We start from the raw sequence: 17,321 nt of genomic DNA on the forward strand, positions 1-17,321 counted from the left end.
AAGGGCCATTTAGAACAGATTATTAGTCTCATCAACTGCTGAGAGGACTCCTGAGAGGTGTACTATATTGCTTCCATATACAGTTTCTGTTATAAAGTATGTGTAAAGACAACTGAATGTCAAATATTCACTCTCTGAACAACTAACAACTCCTTTCTCCATCTTCAGTAGCACGGCAAACTGTAGTTATCAACAATATATTCTCATCTTTGACACTATTCTGGATAAAGCCGTTGAGTCTAGGTAATTGTTCTCATATACTGTACTGTACAGTACATTATATGCATTTACATATTCTCTGGTTCAGTTGATTTAGCAGCTGTATAAAGTTTATATGTTCACAAACAGCTACTGTACTGCAAGATGAAATAAATAAATGAAAAATCTTTGATGTACAAAATACTAAATAAATACTAAATATCCAGAGTTTTCCCCTTGTATAGAAAACTATCCCTATACGCTTACGTCATAACTTTGGGAGCGTTTCCTACACAGCCTGCGGAACCACACCCAGTAGAGGAAGATCATGAGGAACCAGTAGCAGACGTACGCCACACAGCCGTAGATCAGAAACCTGGTCTCTAGGACCTTAGCCGGCGTGAACCAGCCCTTCTGGCTCTCCTTGTAGATGGTGTAGCAGGACCCGCCCAGCAAGATGGCCGCCCACACCGACAGAGGCAACAGGGGAATGTAGTTCCCAACCATCTTGCGGCGGCCCGACGTGCCCCAGCTGCTCTTGTTCATGGTGATGATGGCAAAGTACTTGGCGGGCAGCAGGCTGGTCATGTAGAGGGCAGAGTAGAGAGACATGAACACCATGACCAGGTCACGGCGCAGGATGCAGGCATAGGCTGCCTTGATCAGGCCGATGAGCTGGATGCAGCAGAGGACCCAGAGGATGTCCCACAGGGTGCCTGTCCAGAACAGCTGGATGATGGTGGCCGTGACGAAGAAGGGGAAGACACCAGAGACGATGGACTCGTAGGTCATCCACAGGTGGTGCTTGTGCCACCACATGGCGTTGTAGAGCCACTCGCGGAAGTAAGACTTGGTCCAGCGTGTCTGCTGGTTGAGCCACCGGAGGAACTGGCCTGGCGTCTCCGTGTAACACTTGGAGCGGGCCGTGTATCTGAGAGCAGAGGATGGATGAGGATGAATGAGTCTATTATCATTTTATCTCCAGTAAAGTGTTGTGATTCAGTTTATTTGTGTATGAGAATTATGTGTGAAGAAATGTAAACTCACTTGGTGGCATAGCCCATGCTGAGCATGCGGTTGGTGAGATGTCTGTCATCCCCAAATGTACAGTGAGTCCCCAGAAACTTCTGGTTGTACCAGGACTCTAAGAACTGCTGGAGGAGGTCATTCCTGTACAGACCTGAGGATGAAACCAAATCTATGTTATAGTACTGCAGTTTACATGCATTTACATTCAAATTGTATCACAGTTATGTTACTGAATACAAATAACATAATATTACACGACTCCCAGTAACATAAAGAAGAGAAGCAAGGTTATGACTATGTTTATCGCGGTCACAGGAAAATGTCATTTCCTTACCCAGGGGGCCGCTGATGCAGGAGACACAGTTGAAGAAGGACTGGCAGGACCTCTCGATGTTGAACGCCATCCAGTAGCGCAGGCTGCTCATGAAGCTGATGTAGGATTCCTTGAGGTTGAGGATCATCACATCTCCTCCCACCGCCCCGTACTTCTGGTTGCTCTCCAGAACCTTACACAGCTCCACCGTAGCCATGGGGTCTAGCTTGGTGTCAGAGTCACACACCTGGAGGAGAGAGACAGAGAAGCAGAGAGAAACAGAGAGAGAGAGAGAGAGAGAGACAGAGAGAGAGAGAGCGAGAGACAGAGAGAGAGAGAGAGAGAGAGAGAGAGAGAGAGAGAGAGAGAGAGAGAGAGAGAGCGAGAGAGCGCAAGAGAGAGACATTATTATTAACATGAACTATTAACAATTATTAACATTATAGGACAAGAAACAGAATGAAGATACTGTGTGCTCTGATCCAAGGTGTTTAAAAAAATGAAATACAGTATTTCCCTAATGTCAAGAGATGTAAATCAACTCCTCACCTGTATGTAGTCCACCGACTGTCCCAGTGCCTTGAACGCTGTGTACATCACCTCCCTCTTTCCACCCCACTTCTGCATGATGCACACACACCTCCTGCTGTTGATCAGATCCTCCACCTCCCTCCTCTGGGGGTCCTCTCCCAGCCCATAACTAGCATCCCCAGCGGGGCCTATCACCTCGAGGATGCCCGCCTTCTGGGTCTGGGTGGGGTCCCATGTGTGGTAGTTATTCCTCCACACGTAACAGCCAGGGTCCTGGTCTGCAAACACCTCCCTAAACATCTCCAGCATGTAGATGTCGTCCTCCGAGTTCCCATCCACCACCATGATGACCCGCAGCAGCTCTGGAGGGTACTTGAGGGCCCGAATGGAGTTGAGGCACTCGCGCAGGTACTCTGGGTCCTCCTGGTAGGCTGAGATAGTGAAGCCAATGGTCTTGGTGAAGGTGCAGGCCTTGCTCCGGGCCCTCATGCGGCGGTGCTCCACGAAGGCAAACAGGCTCTGGACCAGGACATGGAGCCCCAGCAGGAGGCCGTAGAAGCCGAAGGAGATGATGCCATATGGGGAGGTGGCCAGCTGGAAGCCCTGGACATAGGCCCACACCATCACCCCCAGCACCACCAGGGCAAAGAGGAATGTCAGGATGGCACGGGCTATCAAGCCCACCTGCCTTAGCAATAGTTTCAGTTCCATTTTTCCCCCTTTACCTGTTGTCAATCAAGGAAGATCAACATTTAAGATAAATACATTGGAAGAGGAACAAATCAGGCTAAATTAAAGATAATATTTAATTTCTTGAATTAAGTGAATTGATTGATTGAATTAGGCTCCTGAAAATACAACTGAACGTTACAGGACGACATGTAATAACGTTACAGGACGACATGTAATAACGTTACAGGACGACATGTAATAAAGGGTGTAAAAAGGCTATACATTATTTCAAGTATTATTCCATCAACAATACCGTGTCTACAAAATGTATTTGATTTTAACAATTAGGATAGCTTATTACAAGAAGAAAAAATATCAATCTTCAAAATACATCATAAAGAAGTTACCTTGTTTCTTTGTGACGTAGACAATGTACCGCAAAACGAAACTGTATTTCTAATGGTAAAAAAAAAAAAAACATATTTGGATAAAAAATGTATAGCTTTACCTGACTTTGGTGCCAAATTACTGCACTCTTGAAATGCCCTTTCCTCTCCGTCTCCTACTCCCACTCTACTCTGCAATTTGCGTGAAGTTGGATTACTTTATAAACTTGAGAAGCACGCTTACTCCAGATGCTGCCAGATGTGAGCGCACACATAATGGCCCAAAGCAAACCATCATAGATATAACGCCCTTAATACTGGGCTTGTGAGTCAGCACGTGCTGCGTCAAAGTAGAAAGGAGGTCCATAGTGAATTCGCCAAATATAAATCAACAGGGATTAGTTTTACTTCGGTAAAAGTAGTTATGTGCGTAAATGTTAAATATTTGTTTTAGGCTATCTGTTTGTTTTGTCGACAAAAAAAGATTGATCTTGATCAATTATAGGCTACTTATTTACAGTTCTGTAGTTCCATTTGGTCACATTTTAGAATACAGTCATTTAGATATTATTCACTTGACTATTGGATAGAATAGAGTAGAATAAAATATGATATCCTACTAAATTCTTCCCATAGGCAACTTGTGGCATTTGGATTCGACAATAAATACATAACAGCACAATTCACATATGACACAAACCCCTTATACAAGATCAACCAAAAGTGTGGGAAATATGACTACCCTCATCTCCATCATACATTTCCATTGAGGAATATTGCTGCCTTGTCCCGACCAGCCACTACCATGATCTGTCAAGAAGTTGAATGATGCCCTCTGGTGGCACAATAATAACCCTGCATCCTCTCTCTTGTACTGAACACGTTTAGGCAATTCCAGTCACAAGGCTAACAAATGTATATCCACAACCACACATGAATGGTGCATAGAGATGGGCACATCAAGCAGTGTTAAAGACCATATGACCATATCTTATCTCATGGATCAACCTGAGGGTCTTTGTTTTGGTTCAGTGACAGTGTAATATGACACACTATAATACTGCCTCAGTCATACATATTCCTTGATAAAGAGGCTGAATATACTACAGTAAAACCCTGGGAGTATTTGACATTGCTTTGTTTCCCAAATGGTGGGTCGGAACTCGTGCCCCATGGTCAATCACCGCGAACTCCGCTTGGGTTGCAGACTCCCAAAATATTGGTTTTATTTGTTGTTTTACCTTAAAAGAAAATAATGACTTAAGTAAAAGTGAACGTCACCCGGTAAAATACTACTTGAGTTAGTCTAAAAGTATTTGGTTTAAATATACTTTAGTATCAAAAGTAAATATAATTGCTAAAATATACTTAAGTATTAAAAGTCAAAGTATGAATCATTTCAAATTCCTCATATTACAGTTTTTTCCAACTGCTTACACACAAAATCTTTTCATGTAACACGATTTTTGAAACCTCTCACTCAAAGTGCAAAACTACACACCAAATATCCAAAACCATAAGCTATTTCTGAGCGTTTGACTCAGTTGTCAATTGCATAAAACACTTTTTTCAAAACACTACACAAAATTCTCTACCCAAAACACAAAAATCGAACAGGAAGTGACTTGCTTTCCTTTTCCAAACACAACCAATCAAAATGCTACACAAAATGCTACACTTTTCTAAATCCCATAGAGGAATTCTTCTCAGCCTGGCGCTGGAAAGTGTATGATCGCCAACCCTATGCCCGCATGCCGCTTCTCCAGGCAATGGAGGACACATGTGGGGACATAGAGGTTGCCTCTGTCCAAGGTTGGATACGCCATGCTAGGAGATACTTCCCTCCATGTGGGGACAGAGAGGTTGCCTCTGTCCAAGGTTGGCTACGCCATGCTAGGAGATACTTCCCTCGATGTTTGGCAAGAGAAAATGTATCTTGTGATGTGGACAAGGTATTGTGGCCAGACCCAGGCCGGAGAAGAGATGAAGTGTAGCTTAGCGCTGGTGACTGCCCCCCCCCCCACCAATTCCTGGACTACCCCCGGGACCCCACGCACACAATTGGGTTCTTTACTGTATTCTAAAGAATATACTTTTGGTTTACATATGTTTATGGTTTTGTTGTATGCTACTGTATACAACAGTAATGTTTGGCCTAATAAATATTTTCTGTTTCTACATTGCATTGGTGTTTACAGTGGACTTGTTACCCCTCTCAGCAGATTACTTTCACTGTAGAACATTGTATTGAAATGTAGATATAAGCCTATGAAAGACCAAAGAGCTTTAGATTTAGAACAACAGTGTTTACATGGTATATCCAAAAATGTACTATTATGAAAGCAGTGTTTGCCATTTGATGCAAATGCTTCATTCTGACATGTGTTTATGGCATGTTGAATGCAGTGTTACATTTTGAAGGAGATGTGAGGCATTTTGCATTTTGTGTGTGCAGTTGGGAATTGTGTGTAGAGTTTTGAAAAAGGAGACAGTTTTGAAAAATGTGTGTAAGCAGTTGGAAAAAAACTGTAAGTACTTTACACCACTGCCTAGCTGTCCATTCTACTTTATTTACCCTGACTACATCTTTAGGGACATAGAAATGTGTTGTCGAGATCGTTGAAGGCCCACACCCATAGCCACCGGCACTGTTGTGAATGAATCCACACGCCTCAGGTCAGACCCAAATAGAATGCCTCAGGCCACAGGGCCAACAGAGCCCTTGGCATGGTCACTATGATGTCATGGTGAAGGGTGTGGTACTTGGGGTATTTTGGATGGTGGGTGGACTTGACGAATCTGGGTATTCTACCGTATTGTGAGAATATTCCCACACTGGAAGACTGACTAAATGGAATATGTATTCTTTGCTTCTCTTTGCTAGACATGAATTGGTCATGTTTTCTGATGATCGCTTAAGATTGATCACTGTATAGCCAGCAGAGGGAGCCAAGTGTTCCATTTTTATCTCTTAAACCCTCGAGCTAGCGCCTTCATGATAGCTCAAATTCTGATCTGACTTTTTCAGTCAACCCTAACAAAGACCACACAATAAACCATTCAATAAACAGACACACTTTATTTCATATTGTCAGTTCAAATGGTTAATTCCATGACATCAGGACCAACCTTTGCTACTTAGCCAGATGTCATGGTAGTTGCAGACTTCTGTGTAGACGCCAGGCTTCTTCCTGAGAGCACAGCCATGACCCCAGGACACAACACCCTGCAGCTCCCCATCACACACCAGAGGGCCACCAGAGTGACCCTGAGAGGGTGGGGGGTAGAGAGAGAGAGAGAGAGAGAGAGAGAGAGAGAGAGAGAGAGAGAGAGAGAGAGAGAGATAGAGAGAGACAGAGAGACAGAGAGACAGAGAGACAGAGAGACAGAGAGAGACAGAGAGAGAGAGAGAGAGAGAGAGAGAGAGAGAGAGAGAGAGAGAGATAGAGACAGAGAGAGACAGAGAGACAGAGAGAGACAGAGAGACAGAGAGAGACAGAGAGAGAGAGAGAGAGAGAGAGAGAGAGAGAGAGAGAGAGAGACAGAGAGAGAGCGAGAGACAGAGAGAGAGAGAGAGACAGAGTGACAGGAACAAGATAGAGAGATTCAGTGACAGAGCAAGATGAAGAATGACAAGAAAAGATATAACCAGAGATAAGTGTGATTGCATCATGGTAAAAATTGTGAAGACAAGATGGTGAAATATGAAGTATAGTACAGGTCTTTTATGTCAGTTACCTGGCAGGAGTCCTTGCCTCCATCCATGAAGCAAGCACAGATCATGTTCTCAGTCATCTGGAAGAAATAGACTTCCAGGCAGGTGTTATCAGTCCGGAAGGGGACCTCCACACACTGCAGTGTATCATGGTATCTCACTGGAACAGAACATTAAAGAAAAGACACAGACATGTAACAAGGCATTACGACTTTCCATTTAAATAAATGTCTTAAGACTGTAAAAGTACCAATCACTCTAAAATAGCTGTTATCCTCAGCTGTTAACCGTTTATAACCAAGGCAGCATGGTACTGTACAGTACACATTGTCGAGTAGGAACCTGAAGTAAGCATTTCATTGGATGGTGTATACCATGTGTATCCCGTACATATGACTAATAAAACTTGAAACTTGAAACACACAATCCACTCACAGCTATGGCTGTTGAGGGTGGCAGGCGGACTTAGCTTTATCAACGTGATGTCACTATCCTGGGTACCGGAGTTGTAGTCTGGGTGGCGGATGAACCGGGCAGACGTGCTGCTCCGTGTCCTCAGGCTCCTTCATGTTGTGCTCCCCCAGACGGACCTCCAATGGCAACCTGCAGCCCGAATAGAGATTATACTGTGGTTGTTGGAGGGGAAAGAGGGTCCGGCACTGGGGGACTTGTTGGATTTGCTGTATGCTTGGTTTACCCATTTCATGCAAACAGTTCTACAACAGTTATGGTCTAAAATCTGAATGGACTCAACCGTTAAACATGATATTACAAAGAGCAAAGTATACAATTCTAGATTAAATGGGGATTTTAAGGCCTACACCAACTGAATGTTCATAAAATAAAATTCAGTGTGAAAAAAAAACATTTAAACTATTTTTGAAATACTCTAGCTGTCAGATCTCCCCACGGAGATGTGGGTGTAGACTCAGGCGATGGAGAAACAAGTACCAAGGAAAGTGTGTTTTATTTAACTGGCTCAAGAAAACAACAGGACTCCGGGCTACAGTAATCGCAATGAAAATCCCCACTCAAACACAGTCCAGGTGTCACGGCTTTCGTTGTGGGAAGGAGGAGCGGACCAAAATGCAGCGTAGTTTTGATTCATTTTATTAAATACGGAAACTATACACGATAAACTAACAAAATAACAAACCTACGAAAACCGAAAACAGCCCTATCTGGTGCAAAACACAGAGACAGGAACAATCACCCACGAAACACTCAAAGAATATGGCTGCCTGAATATGGTTCCCAATCAGAGACAACGAAAATCACCTGACTCTGATTGAGAACCGCCTCAGGCAGCCATAGACTACGCTAGACACCCCACAAAACCCCAAGACAAAAACACACCACAATAACCCATGTCACACCCTGGCCTGACCAAATAAATGAAGATAAACATAATATATTTCGACCAGGGCGTGACACCAGGGAAAACCCCCCTGTAGAACATGAGCAAATAAAACGAAACCCCAAACTCAATGACAGTTCAACGAAAGCAATCCCGCACAAAACCCCAAAGGAAATGTTGAATTCAATACCCCCCTAATTAACCAAAGTGAAACCAGGTGATACACAAAACAGACATAACCAAAAGAAAAGGAAAAGGGATCGGTGGCAGCAAGTAGCCCGGCGACGACGACCGCCGAACAGGGAGAGGAGCCACCTTCGGTGGAAGTCATGACTGTACCCCACCCCTGACGCGCGGCTCCCGCATCGTGCCGACGCCGGCCTCGAGGACGACCCGGAGGGCGAGGCGCAGGGTGGTCAGGATGGAGGCGGTGGAACTTACCCAGCAGAGATGGGTCCAAGATGTCCTCCACCGGCACCCAGCACCTCTCCTCCGGACCGTACCCCTCCACGAGGTACTGCAGGCCCCCCACCCGACATCTAGAGTCCAGAACAGACCGTACAGTGTACGCCGGACCCCCCTCGATGTTCAGGGGGGGCGGAGGTACCTCACGCACCTCAACATCCTGTAGTGGACCAGCTACCACCGGCCTGAGGAGAGACACATGAAATACGATAGTAAGAAGGGAGTTGTAACCTATAACACACCTCGTTTATTCTCCTCAGGGCTTTAAATGGCCCCACAAACCGCAGACCCAGCTTCCGGCAGAGCAAGCGGAGAGGCAGGTTTCGGGTCGAGAGCCAGACCCTGTCCCCCGCTGCGAACACGGTGCCTCACTACGATGGCGGTCAGCGCTCACCTTCTGTCGCCCGTTTAAGGGATTCCTGGACGGCTCTCCAGGTCTCCTTTGAGTGCTGCACCGAATCGTCCACCGCAGGAGCCTCGGTCTGACTCTGATGCCACGGGACCAGGACCGGCTGATAGCCCAACATGCACTGGAATGGCAACAAGTCCGTGGAGGAGTGGCGAAGGGAATTCTTGGCCTCCGCCGACCACTGCAAGTACCTTGTGCACCAGAGACACATGCGCGACGCGTTTGTTTCTGTCGTGACACTAGCACATAGTAACTCTGCAGTCTGCACTTAAAATTTGTAGCAGTGGGCAGCAGATAGCACCCATTCACTAGAAAGGAGAATCCCACCACAGAAGTTGTACCCTGTGTACAGAGACACCTGGTAGGGAACAGAGTTCTTCCTGCTCTCATACCCTGCTGCGATCTTGTCGTCCACCTCAAGGGCAAATAAAATTCAAAGGGAAAAAAATAGCCTGATTGAGATTAAATGACGTCTTAGGTTTTTCATCAGAATCCGGTGTTAACATCGACCAGCAATTTCTTATGTTATGTATTCTGAGCAAATGTTTAGATAAAATAACAAGTTACTCTCCTACCTGCCCCTCCAAACAGTGCCAGAAGAATGAGAAGTGTCATGTTCTTGTTTAAGTCTGTTTTGCTGACAGGATCAGTGTCTCCCCTCTCTCTTTTCGTTTCACTCCTCTTATCTCACCTGTTTCAAGGACTTTATTTATCTCAATTTGGAGCTCAACTTGTACCAATGACACTCTTGGGGAAAATAACCCCCCCCACCTCCCTCACTGGGAGTCACTAATGATAACATAGACAAGTCATGCCTGCATATAACCATATAGAGCTGGAACTACCTTACTGATGCATGAGTAATAGTTAGACTCATTGGTTAGGTTCTAACCAGAAATGCATCAGTCCTCTATACAGTCTAAACTGTACATGCTTTCATTTACAACATTATAATGAAAAGTGTGTGCTTCCCAGTTATAATGTAACTTATTGTCACATTGTACACTCTTAGAAAAAAGGCTTCCAAAAGGGTTATTCAGCTGTCGCCACAGGTAGAACCCTTTTGGGTTCCATGTAGAACACTCCGTAGAAAAGGTTTTATCAGGAACCTAAAAAGGGTTATTCAAAGAGCTCTCTTATGGGGACAGCCGAATAACCCGTTTACATTCTAGATAGCAAAAACATTCCAAGAGTGTATAGGCTACAAGTAGAATGGAAGTTGTCCTCAAATGAACAATAAATTAACTTGTCAGGCGTTGTTTGACAATTGGAATTTCCTCCTAAGATGTGTTTGTCCTGTATGTTTTCAATTATACTTTCAATAAAAATGTTTTCTAATGGCTATTCACACATATTTCCCCTTGTCCTGTTAGAACCTGTGAATTTAAGCTCAACTGATGTTGAATATGAATCTGTCATCAAATAGAAAACTGCCTGCGCTAAACATCAGGCAGTTTGTAGGTTAGTTCCTTAAACATCTGTCATTTCAAAGACAAAGATAGCAGTGTGTCATTTCTATGACACCACACATGAGAATGTTGAGCAAGAGTGGTAGACCTGCAGATAACTCAAAATGTGGTTGTAGTTATAGATGTGGTCATGTCATGCTGAAAATTATGCTCTTCTTCCCCAAAAATACATCATTCCAAGTGTCACCGAATAGTTGGAAATTAGTAACCAACTGCAATGTGAAAATATGCCCCATAGGCCTACAACTAAGGAGCAGAGTGTGTTACCCTGTATCTTACTAGTTACCGAGTTACAGAATACTGGAAAAACATATCATTGTTCACAGAATATGACAAGCGATATACAGATTTTTTTACAGCAGTCAAATTATGTTATCTTGTGACTGGAGCAGGAGATGACTAATAAACAACAATATTACAATACTATCTCCATGACAACAACAATCATGTTCAGCGGCAGAGTGTTGCAAATCAGGATGAAATCAAACACTCATCATGAAACACCATTTGGGTTGACTCTGTGGTAGGTGGAATGATAATGTTATTGACGATGGCGGTTGTATTGTGCCCTCCCATCCCCTAAGTGTATGGTGTGCAGGACAGTGTTGCTCAATCCTCAGGGGAGGGATTAGTGATTAGACTTCCTGCAGTCGTCATTCATTTTAGATACGTGACATGTTGAGGTACAGGAACAAACACAAGTTCTTCTTTTGGAGGGACAGTTTGTCCATTTCATGACACAATGTGATGTCACAAGGTTGTCTCCTGAACATTTCAGAGATCAAACGCAAAATAACATTCAATTACATGTTATTGACATGTAATCACATTATTTGTTGATGGTTTATGATCACAGATTATAGAAGAAAATACAATCAAACTAACCTTAATAATATCTTGTTTAAGCTTGCTGGAGATGATGCAGACAATAGCCTGCATGAATATAGTCCAGCTCACTTTACATGCCTCTGAAATATTATTATTAACATATCTAAAATATCCTTCCTGAGTCAATTACTTCAGGATAGTAAGAGGTAGACAAAACCTCTACCGCAGTGTGTGCCAAGGTGTTTATCAGCACTTAACAGGGTGCATTTAGCCAAACCCTGTGATTATATGCACTTATGGTTTAAATATAACACACTCCCATCCAGCACAGGCAAGTTGTTCTCTTCATTTGCTGTTTGTCGCATATCTTCATTCTGGGAGAATAAATCCCCATTCATTCTTTGTGTATATTGAAATGTATTTTGTGACCTCTCTGACTATGTTGACATTGATGGATGGTTTCTCAACTGGATTATTTTCAAGAGTCACTACAGAGTAAAAAAAATAAAAAATTAAACTACAGCTGAAAAACTACAGCTGCATATTGTTCGGAACAGTGAAATAGTTCTATCAGCCTTTAGATTACAACATGTTTCTGTCAACAGTTGGGTTGGGTGAATCACGTTTCACCAGCATCAACCAGCAACATCCGTAGCGCCTGCAAAATTACACAATCTTGCAATAAGCGGAAAGTAGTACTTTCCTCTTCTTCTGATATCAATGGTGAAAATCTGTGGAAAAAGTATTATTTCGTCACCCAGATGGGAGTGCACACAGTGGTGTACACACTGTACCATGTGTCACCCAGATGGGAGTGCACACAGTGGTGTACACACTGTACCGTGTGTCACCCAGATGGGAGTGCACACAGTGGTGTACACACTGTACCATGTGTCACCCAGATGGGAGTGCACACAGTGGTGTACACACTGTACCATGTGTCACCCAGATGGGAGTGCACACAGTGGTGTACACACTGTACCGTGTGTCACCCAGATGGGAGTGCACACAGTGGTGTACACACTGTACCGTGTGTCACCCAGATGGGAGTGCACACAGTGGTGTACACACTATACCGTGTGTCACCCGGATGGGAGTGCACACAGTGGTGTACACACTGTACCGTGTGTCACCCAGATGGGAGTGCACACAGTGGTGTACACACTGTACCGTGTGTCACCCAGATGGGAGTGCACACAGTGGTGTACACACTGTACCATGTTCACCCGACATGGGAGTGCACACAGTGGTGTACACACTGTACCATGTGTCACCCGACATGGGAGTGCACACAGTGGTGTACACACTGTACCATGTTCACCCGACATGGGAGTGCACACAGTGGTGTACACACTGTACCATGTGTCACCCAACATGGGAGTGCACACAGTGGTGTACACACTGCACCATGTGTCACCCAGATGCCCGCTTTCTTGAGGCTCCGCAAAACAGAGCTCACTGGATGTGGTCAACAGGCAGGGGAAAAGCAGCAAGAAATATGTCACAGTCCTCTCTTATGCGGCCTGAGGAGGCTATTGACCTTGACAGTGGGCCAGTGCCGCTGCTCACATTTTCCCCAAAACACACATATTCACTTCCTCCTTGCTTTCCACATCCCTTTTAGTCCAACGAGTTACAACAACCCTTATTCTTCTCTTCATCTTCACCATCTGGGGCTCGCTCCTCCTGTTTCAACCTCCCCCTCCCAACCTCCCCCTCCAAACCTCCCTCCCCATCCATCCCTCCCCCTTTCTCCCAGATGCGCTCGAACCCAGACTGTCAGATGGTCCTCTGCCACAGATCTGTTTGGCACATGTCCCTGTCATCTTGTATGATGTCAATCTCTACCATGTTTGATCATTCAGTGTCCCTTAGGTCTGCCCAGGGGGGCAGGCGTTGTGGTTGGAAGTAGGGACATTTGTGTGGTGAAGCTTGGGGGGGAAACGTTACGGGTTTGTGCGGTGAGGGGAAGGTTGGCAGTCATTTTGACTCGAAAACAAAATTCCTGACCTCTCCACACCCGTGACACTACAGCCTGATTTTCAGTCAGCACCGCAACTAGATCAACAAACTTTAGAGGTTATAGGACCAGAAGAATCCCACTGTGTATTGGCTGTCTGTCTTCAAGACAAGACAACTGGAATGTTATGGGAGCTCCGGCAGCTCTCTGCAACACCATAAGGCTTTCACTCCCTCAAAAAACAGATTTGGGAGATGTAGAAAAGCAATGAGCCCACATTTTACCCCCTCGACAGCTACGAACACACAGGGTGGATCACAACATGGCTGTGAGCTATGTCATTAGTTTTTCACTACCCTTGGGCTAGGCAATAACACAGTGAATTTAGCCTGGCTCTCTCTTGTTGATGCCACACCCTCTCAATACAGCTGTTGTGAAGAATAAACCCCTCAACACCAGTCCAAACCTCCCTCCCCCACATTTCACCACACTCCCCCAACCTCTCCCCCAAAAATCTGAATTCCCCTCAAACTCCCACTGGTTGTTTTACACACCCAAGTTGGAATTTGTGCAGCCCGGCCTAATTACAAGTTTGGTTGGTGAATCAAGATATATGGCAAAACATGGTCTGCGAAAGCTTCCCTCAAACTATAGCTTAGGGATAGTTATTAATATCCCCTCCAGACACTGTTGTTTTGAACCGCTTGCTACAGAGATGCACAGAATGACTGGAGAACAATCCATTAGAATAACACTTTCAACAATAATAACCAGAGAGATAAGATGTTCATTTAAAGGCAAAATATATAACTTAAATACAGTATTTCATCTGGTCCGGACATCAGTACAAAGAAATCTACCAGAAGTGTAACATATGGACCACCTCACGATTAGATAGGCACAGATGTGACAGTGCATTCCTTGAGGATAAATCAACAGAGGATAATTTCCCTTTTATTTCTTTGAACTGTCCCCAGCAGAGCGGAAAGAATTGCTTATTTCCCAGTGTCAGATATCTCTCCTGTGGCAAAATGTGCAGACGCTGAATATTTATGCATGAGTGAAAAAAGCCAATGATACAAGAGACATGAGTTCTCCCCCACACACAAATGGGGGTGTTGCTCTGACTCAAGGCAGAGGTTGAGACACATGCATGCTCGCACGCACACACAGCCACACCAGCACATGTACACACACACACGCACAAACGCACGCACACACACACACACACACACGCACACACACACACACACACCAGGGGCCTTCATTCTCTTCCCCCTCACATCTGCTCTTTGGTAGTGTGCAGAGTTCCTGCATGGTATGTTCACTGGCTGTGGATCCAGTTTTGGGTTGGGTAAACGCTAGCCGCTCACCCTGGGAAAAAAGTTTGATTGTTCCAAGCTTTTGGGTTTGATTGCGTTCAAGCAATGTGCAGTCACGTTTCTGGGGTGCAAATGCTTTGGATAATTAATGACGACAAGCACCCAGCAGTGTTGTGCCAAGTCAGAGTGTGTATGTGTGCTATGGAAAAATGTCCAAGAACCAGGTTAGACTGTACCTGTGGACTGTTTTGGCAGAGTGAAAATCCAAACTCTTCCCACATTCAAACACACACAAGAGATACCCACATCAAAGAACACCTCCAAGACCCAAGTCTCATTCTCAGTTGCATTTCCTAATGAGGAGAATTTAAATTTAAATAATGTTCAGCACCCTTAAAGGATCAATATAAACTCATTCTGGTTCACAAACTCTAGGTCATGATCTATGTCCATCATCATAATGTCTGCCAGCACTTGTTTAAACACTTTGGACAACTTTCAGTGGAGATGGAGAAAGGTCCACAAAGCATCGGCCAAAATTCACAACCGCCCTCCCCCACAGATGTATGCTTGTCTGTGTGGTGTGGGTGTATAATGAACGGTGAGGGGGAACAAGTGGGAGGAAACGAGCTGAATTTGATGTTGATCCAAAGTTCTGTACTTCCTCCCGTTTGGACTGTGTGTGTTTGTGGCAGGGCTCGGCTCACAGTTCCTTGGGAAGAAGAGACGGAGGCGGAATCTGTAATCTCAGCAGTCAGCACTCACCCTCCTCCCTGTCTACAGCTTGGACTGATTATGATATTCCCATGTTCCTCTCCCCTACGGTTTAGTTCAGGTGGTTTGTTGAGCGGAGGAGGACACATGTAAGCTACACACAGTACTTCAGGGCTGATCTCTCCTCCCTGGCCTGGTCTGGGTTATGTGTGGGTGGGTCTATGGATGTGTGCACTGATACATCTTAAGTGTGATTCACCCCATTTCTGTTGTTTTAAGACAAAAAAACGTTTGGTTTCTGTCTCATCATTCTAAGCGGTTGTGAAAGAGAGAGATCATAATATTTAGAGAATGACCAGCTGAATTTAACCCTCTTGACCAGCACAAATAGATCTATTTACACAAGATATCCATACAGATTGGATGAACACAGTGGACATGTCTCAGTTTTCCCTCTGGGATTAATAAAGTATTTCTTATTTTAACTAATCTTATCTACAGTATGTCAGCATACTTTAGGTCAAAGAATTGTGTCTTTCCCCAGAAATAATGCGCATGCAAATAGTTAGGGTTCATGTCAAGGTTAGCCTTAATTCTCAATGAGGAAGTGACCTTTGATTTACCGATAAATTCACTATAATTGAGAATTTCAATAAGCATTTTTCAACGGCCGGACATGCTTTCCACCTGGCCACCCCTACCCCAGGCAACAGCCCTGAGCTCCCCACAGCAACTCTCCCAAACCTCCCCCACTTCTCCTTCACCCACATCCAGATAGCTGATGTTCTGAAAGAGCTGCAAAATCTGGACCCCTAAAAATCAACCGGGCTAGACAATCTGGACCCTCTCTTTCTAAAATGATCTGCCGAAATTGTTGCAACCCCTATTACTAGCCTGTTCAACCTCCCTTTCGTATCGTCTGAGATTCCCATAGATTGGAAAGCTGCCGTGGTCACCCCCCTCTTCAAAGGGGAAGACACTCTCGACCCAAACTGCTATTCTACCCTGCCTTTCTAAGGTCTTTGAAAGGCAAGTTAACAAACAGATTACCGACCATTTCGAATCCCACCGTACCTTCTCCACAATGCAATCTGGTTTCAGAGCTGGTCATGGGTGCACCACAGCCACGCTCAAGGTCCTAAACGATATCATAACCGATAAGAGACATTACTGTGCAGCCGTATTCATCGACCTGGCTTTCGACTCTGTCAATCACAACATTCTTATTTGCAAACTCAACAGCCTTGGTTTCTCAAATGATTGCCTCGCCTGGTTCACCAACTACTTCTCTGATAGAGTTCCGTGTGTCAAATCGGAGGGCCTGTTGTTGGGACCTCTGGCAGTCTCTATGGGCGTGCCACAGGGTTCAATTCTCGGGCCGACTCTCTTCTCTGTATACATCAATGATGTGGCTCTTGCTGCTGGTGATTCTTTGATCCACCTCTACGCAGATGACACCCTGTATACCTCTGGCCCTTCGTTGGACACTGTGTTAACTAACCTCCAGATGAGCTTCAATGCCATACAACTCTCCTTCCGTGGCCTCCAACTGCTCTTAAATGCAAGTAAAACTAAATGCATGCTCTTCAGCCGATAGCTGCCCGCACCTGCCCGCCCGTCCAGCATCACTATTCTGGATGGTTCTGACTTAGAATATGTGGACAACTACAAATACCTAGATGTCTGGTTAGACTGTAAACTCTCCTTCCAGACTCACATTAAGCATCTCCAATCCAAAACTAATTTCGCAACAAAGCATCCTTCACTCATGCTGCCAAACATACCCTCGTAAAACTGACCATCCTACTGATCCTCGACTTTGGCGATGTCATTTACAAAATAGCCTCCAACACTCTACTCAACAAATTGGATGCAGTCTATCTCAGTGCCATCCGTTTTATACACACTGCGACCTGTATTTATTAATTTTTTATTTTACCTTCATTTAACTAG

The 17,321-nt window shown here is 44.7% G+C and overlaps 1 protein-coding gene and 1 pseudogene across 1 annotated transcript; both read right to left on the reverse strand.

Annotated features, from left to right (window-relative positions):
• Positions 1–437: 437 nt before the first annotated feature.
• Positions 438–2,792, reverse strand: has1 (hyaluronan synthase 1). Its single transcript, XM_064946101.1, has 4 exons — positions 2,090–2,792; positions 1,562–1,787; positions 1,246–1,378; positions 438–1,129 (listed from the first exon to the last, which is right to left on the reverse strand). Exons 1-4 carry the CDS (start codon positions 2,780–2,782, stop codon positions 454–456), a joined length of 1,728 nt encoding a protein of 575 aa, XP_064802173.1. The 5' UTR covers positions 2,783–2,792; the 3' UTR covers positions 438–453.
• A 3,455-nt stretch (positions 2,793–6,247) lies between these two features.
• Positions 6,248–9,721, reverse strand: LOC135519742 (trypsin-3-like; annotated as a pseudogene).
• Between the last annotated feature and the right edge of the window lie 7,600 nt (positions 9,722–17,321).

Source organism: Oncorhynchus masou, chromosome 29 (genome assembly GCF_036934945.1).
Source record: "Oncorhynchus masou masou isolate Uvic2021 chromosome 29, UVic_Omas_1.1, whole genome shotgun sequence".
Taxonomy (NCBI): domain Eukaryota; kingdom Metazoa; phylum Chordata; class Actinopteri; order Salmoniformes; family Salmonidae; genus Oncorhynchus; species Oncorhynchus masou.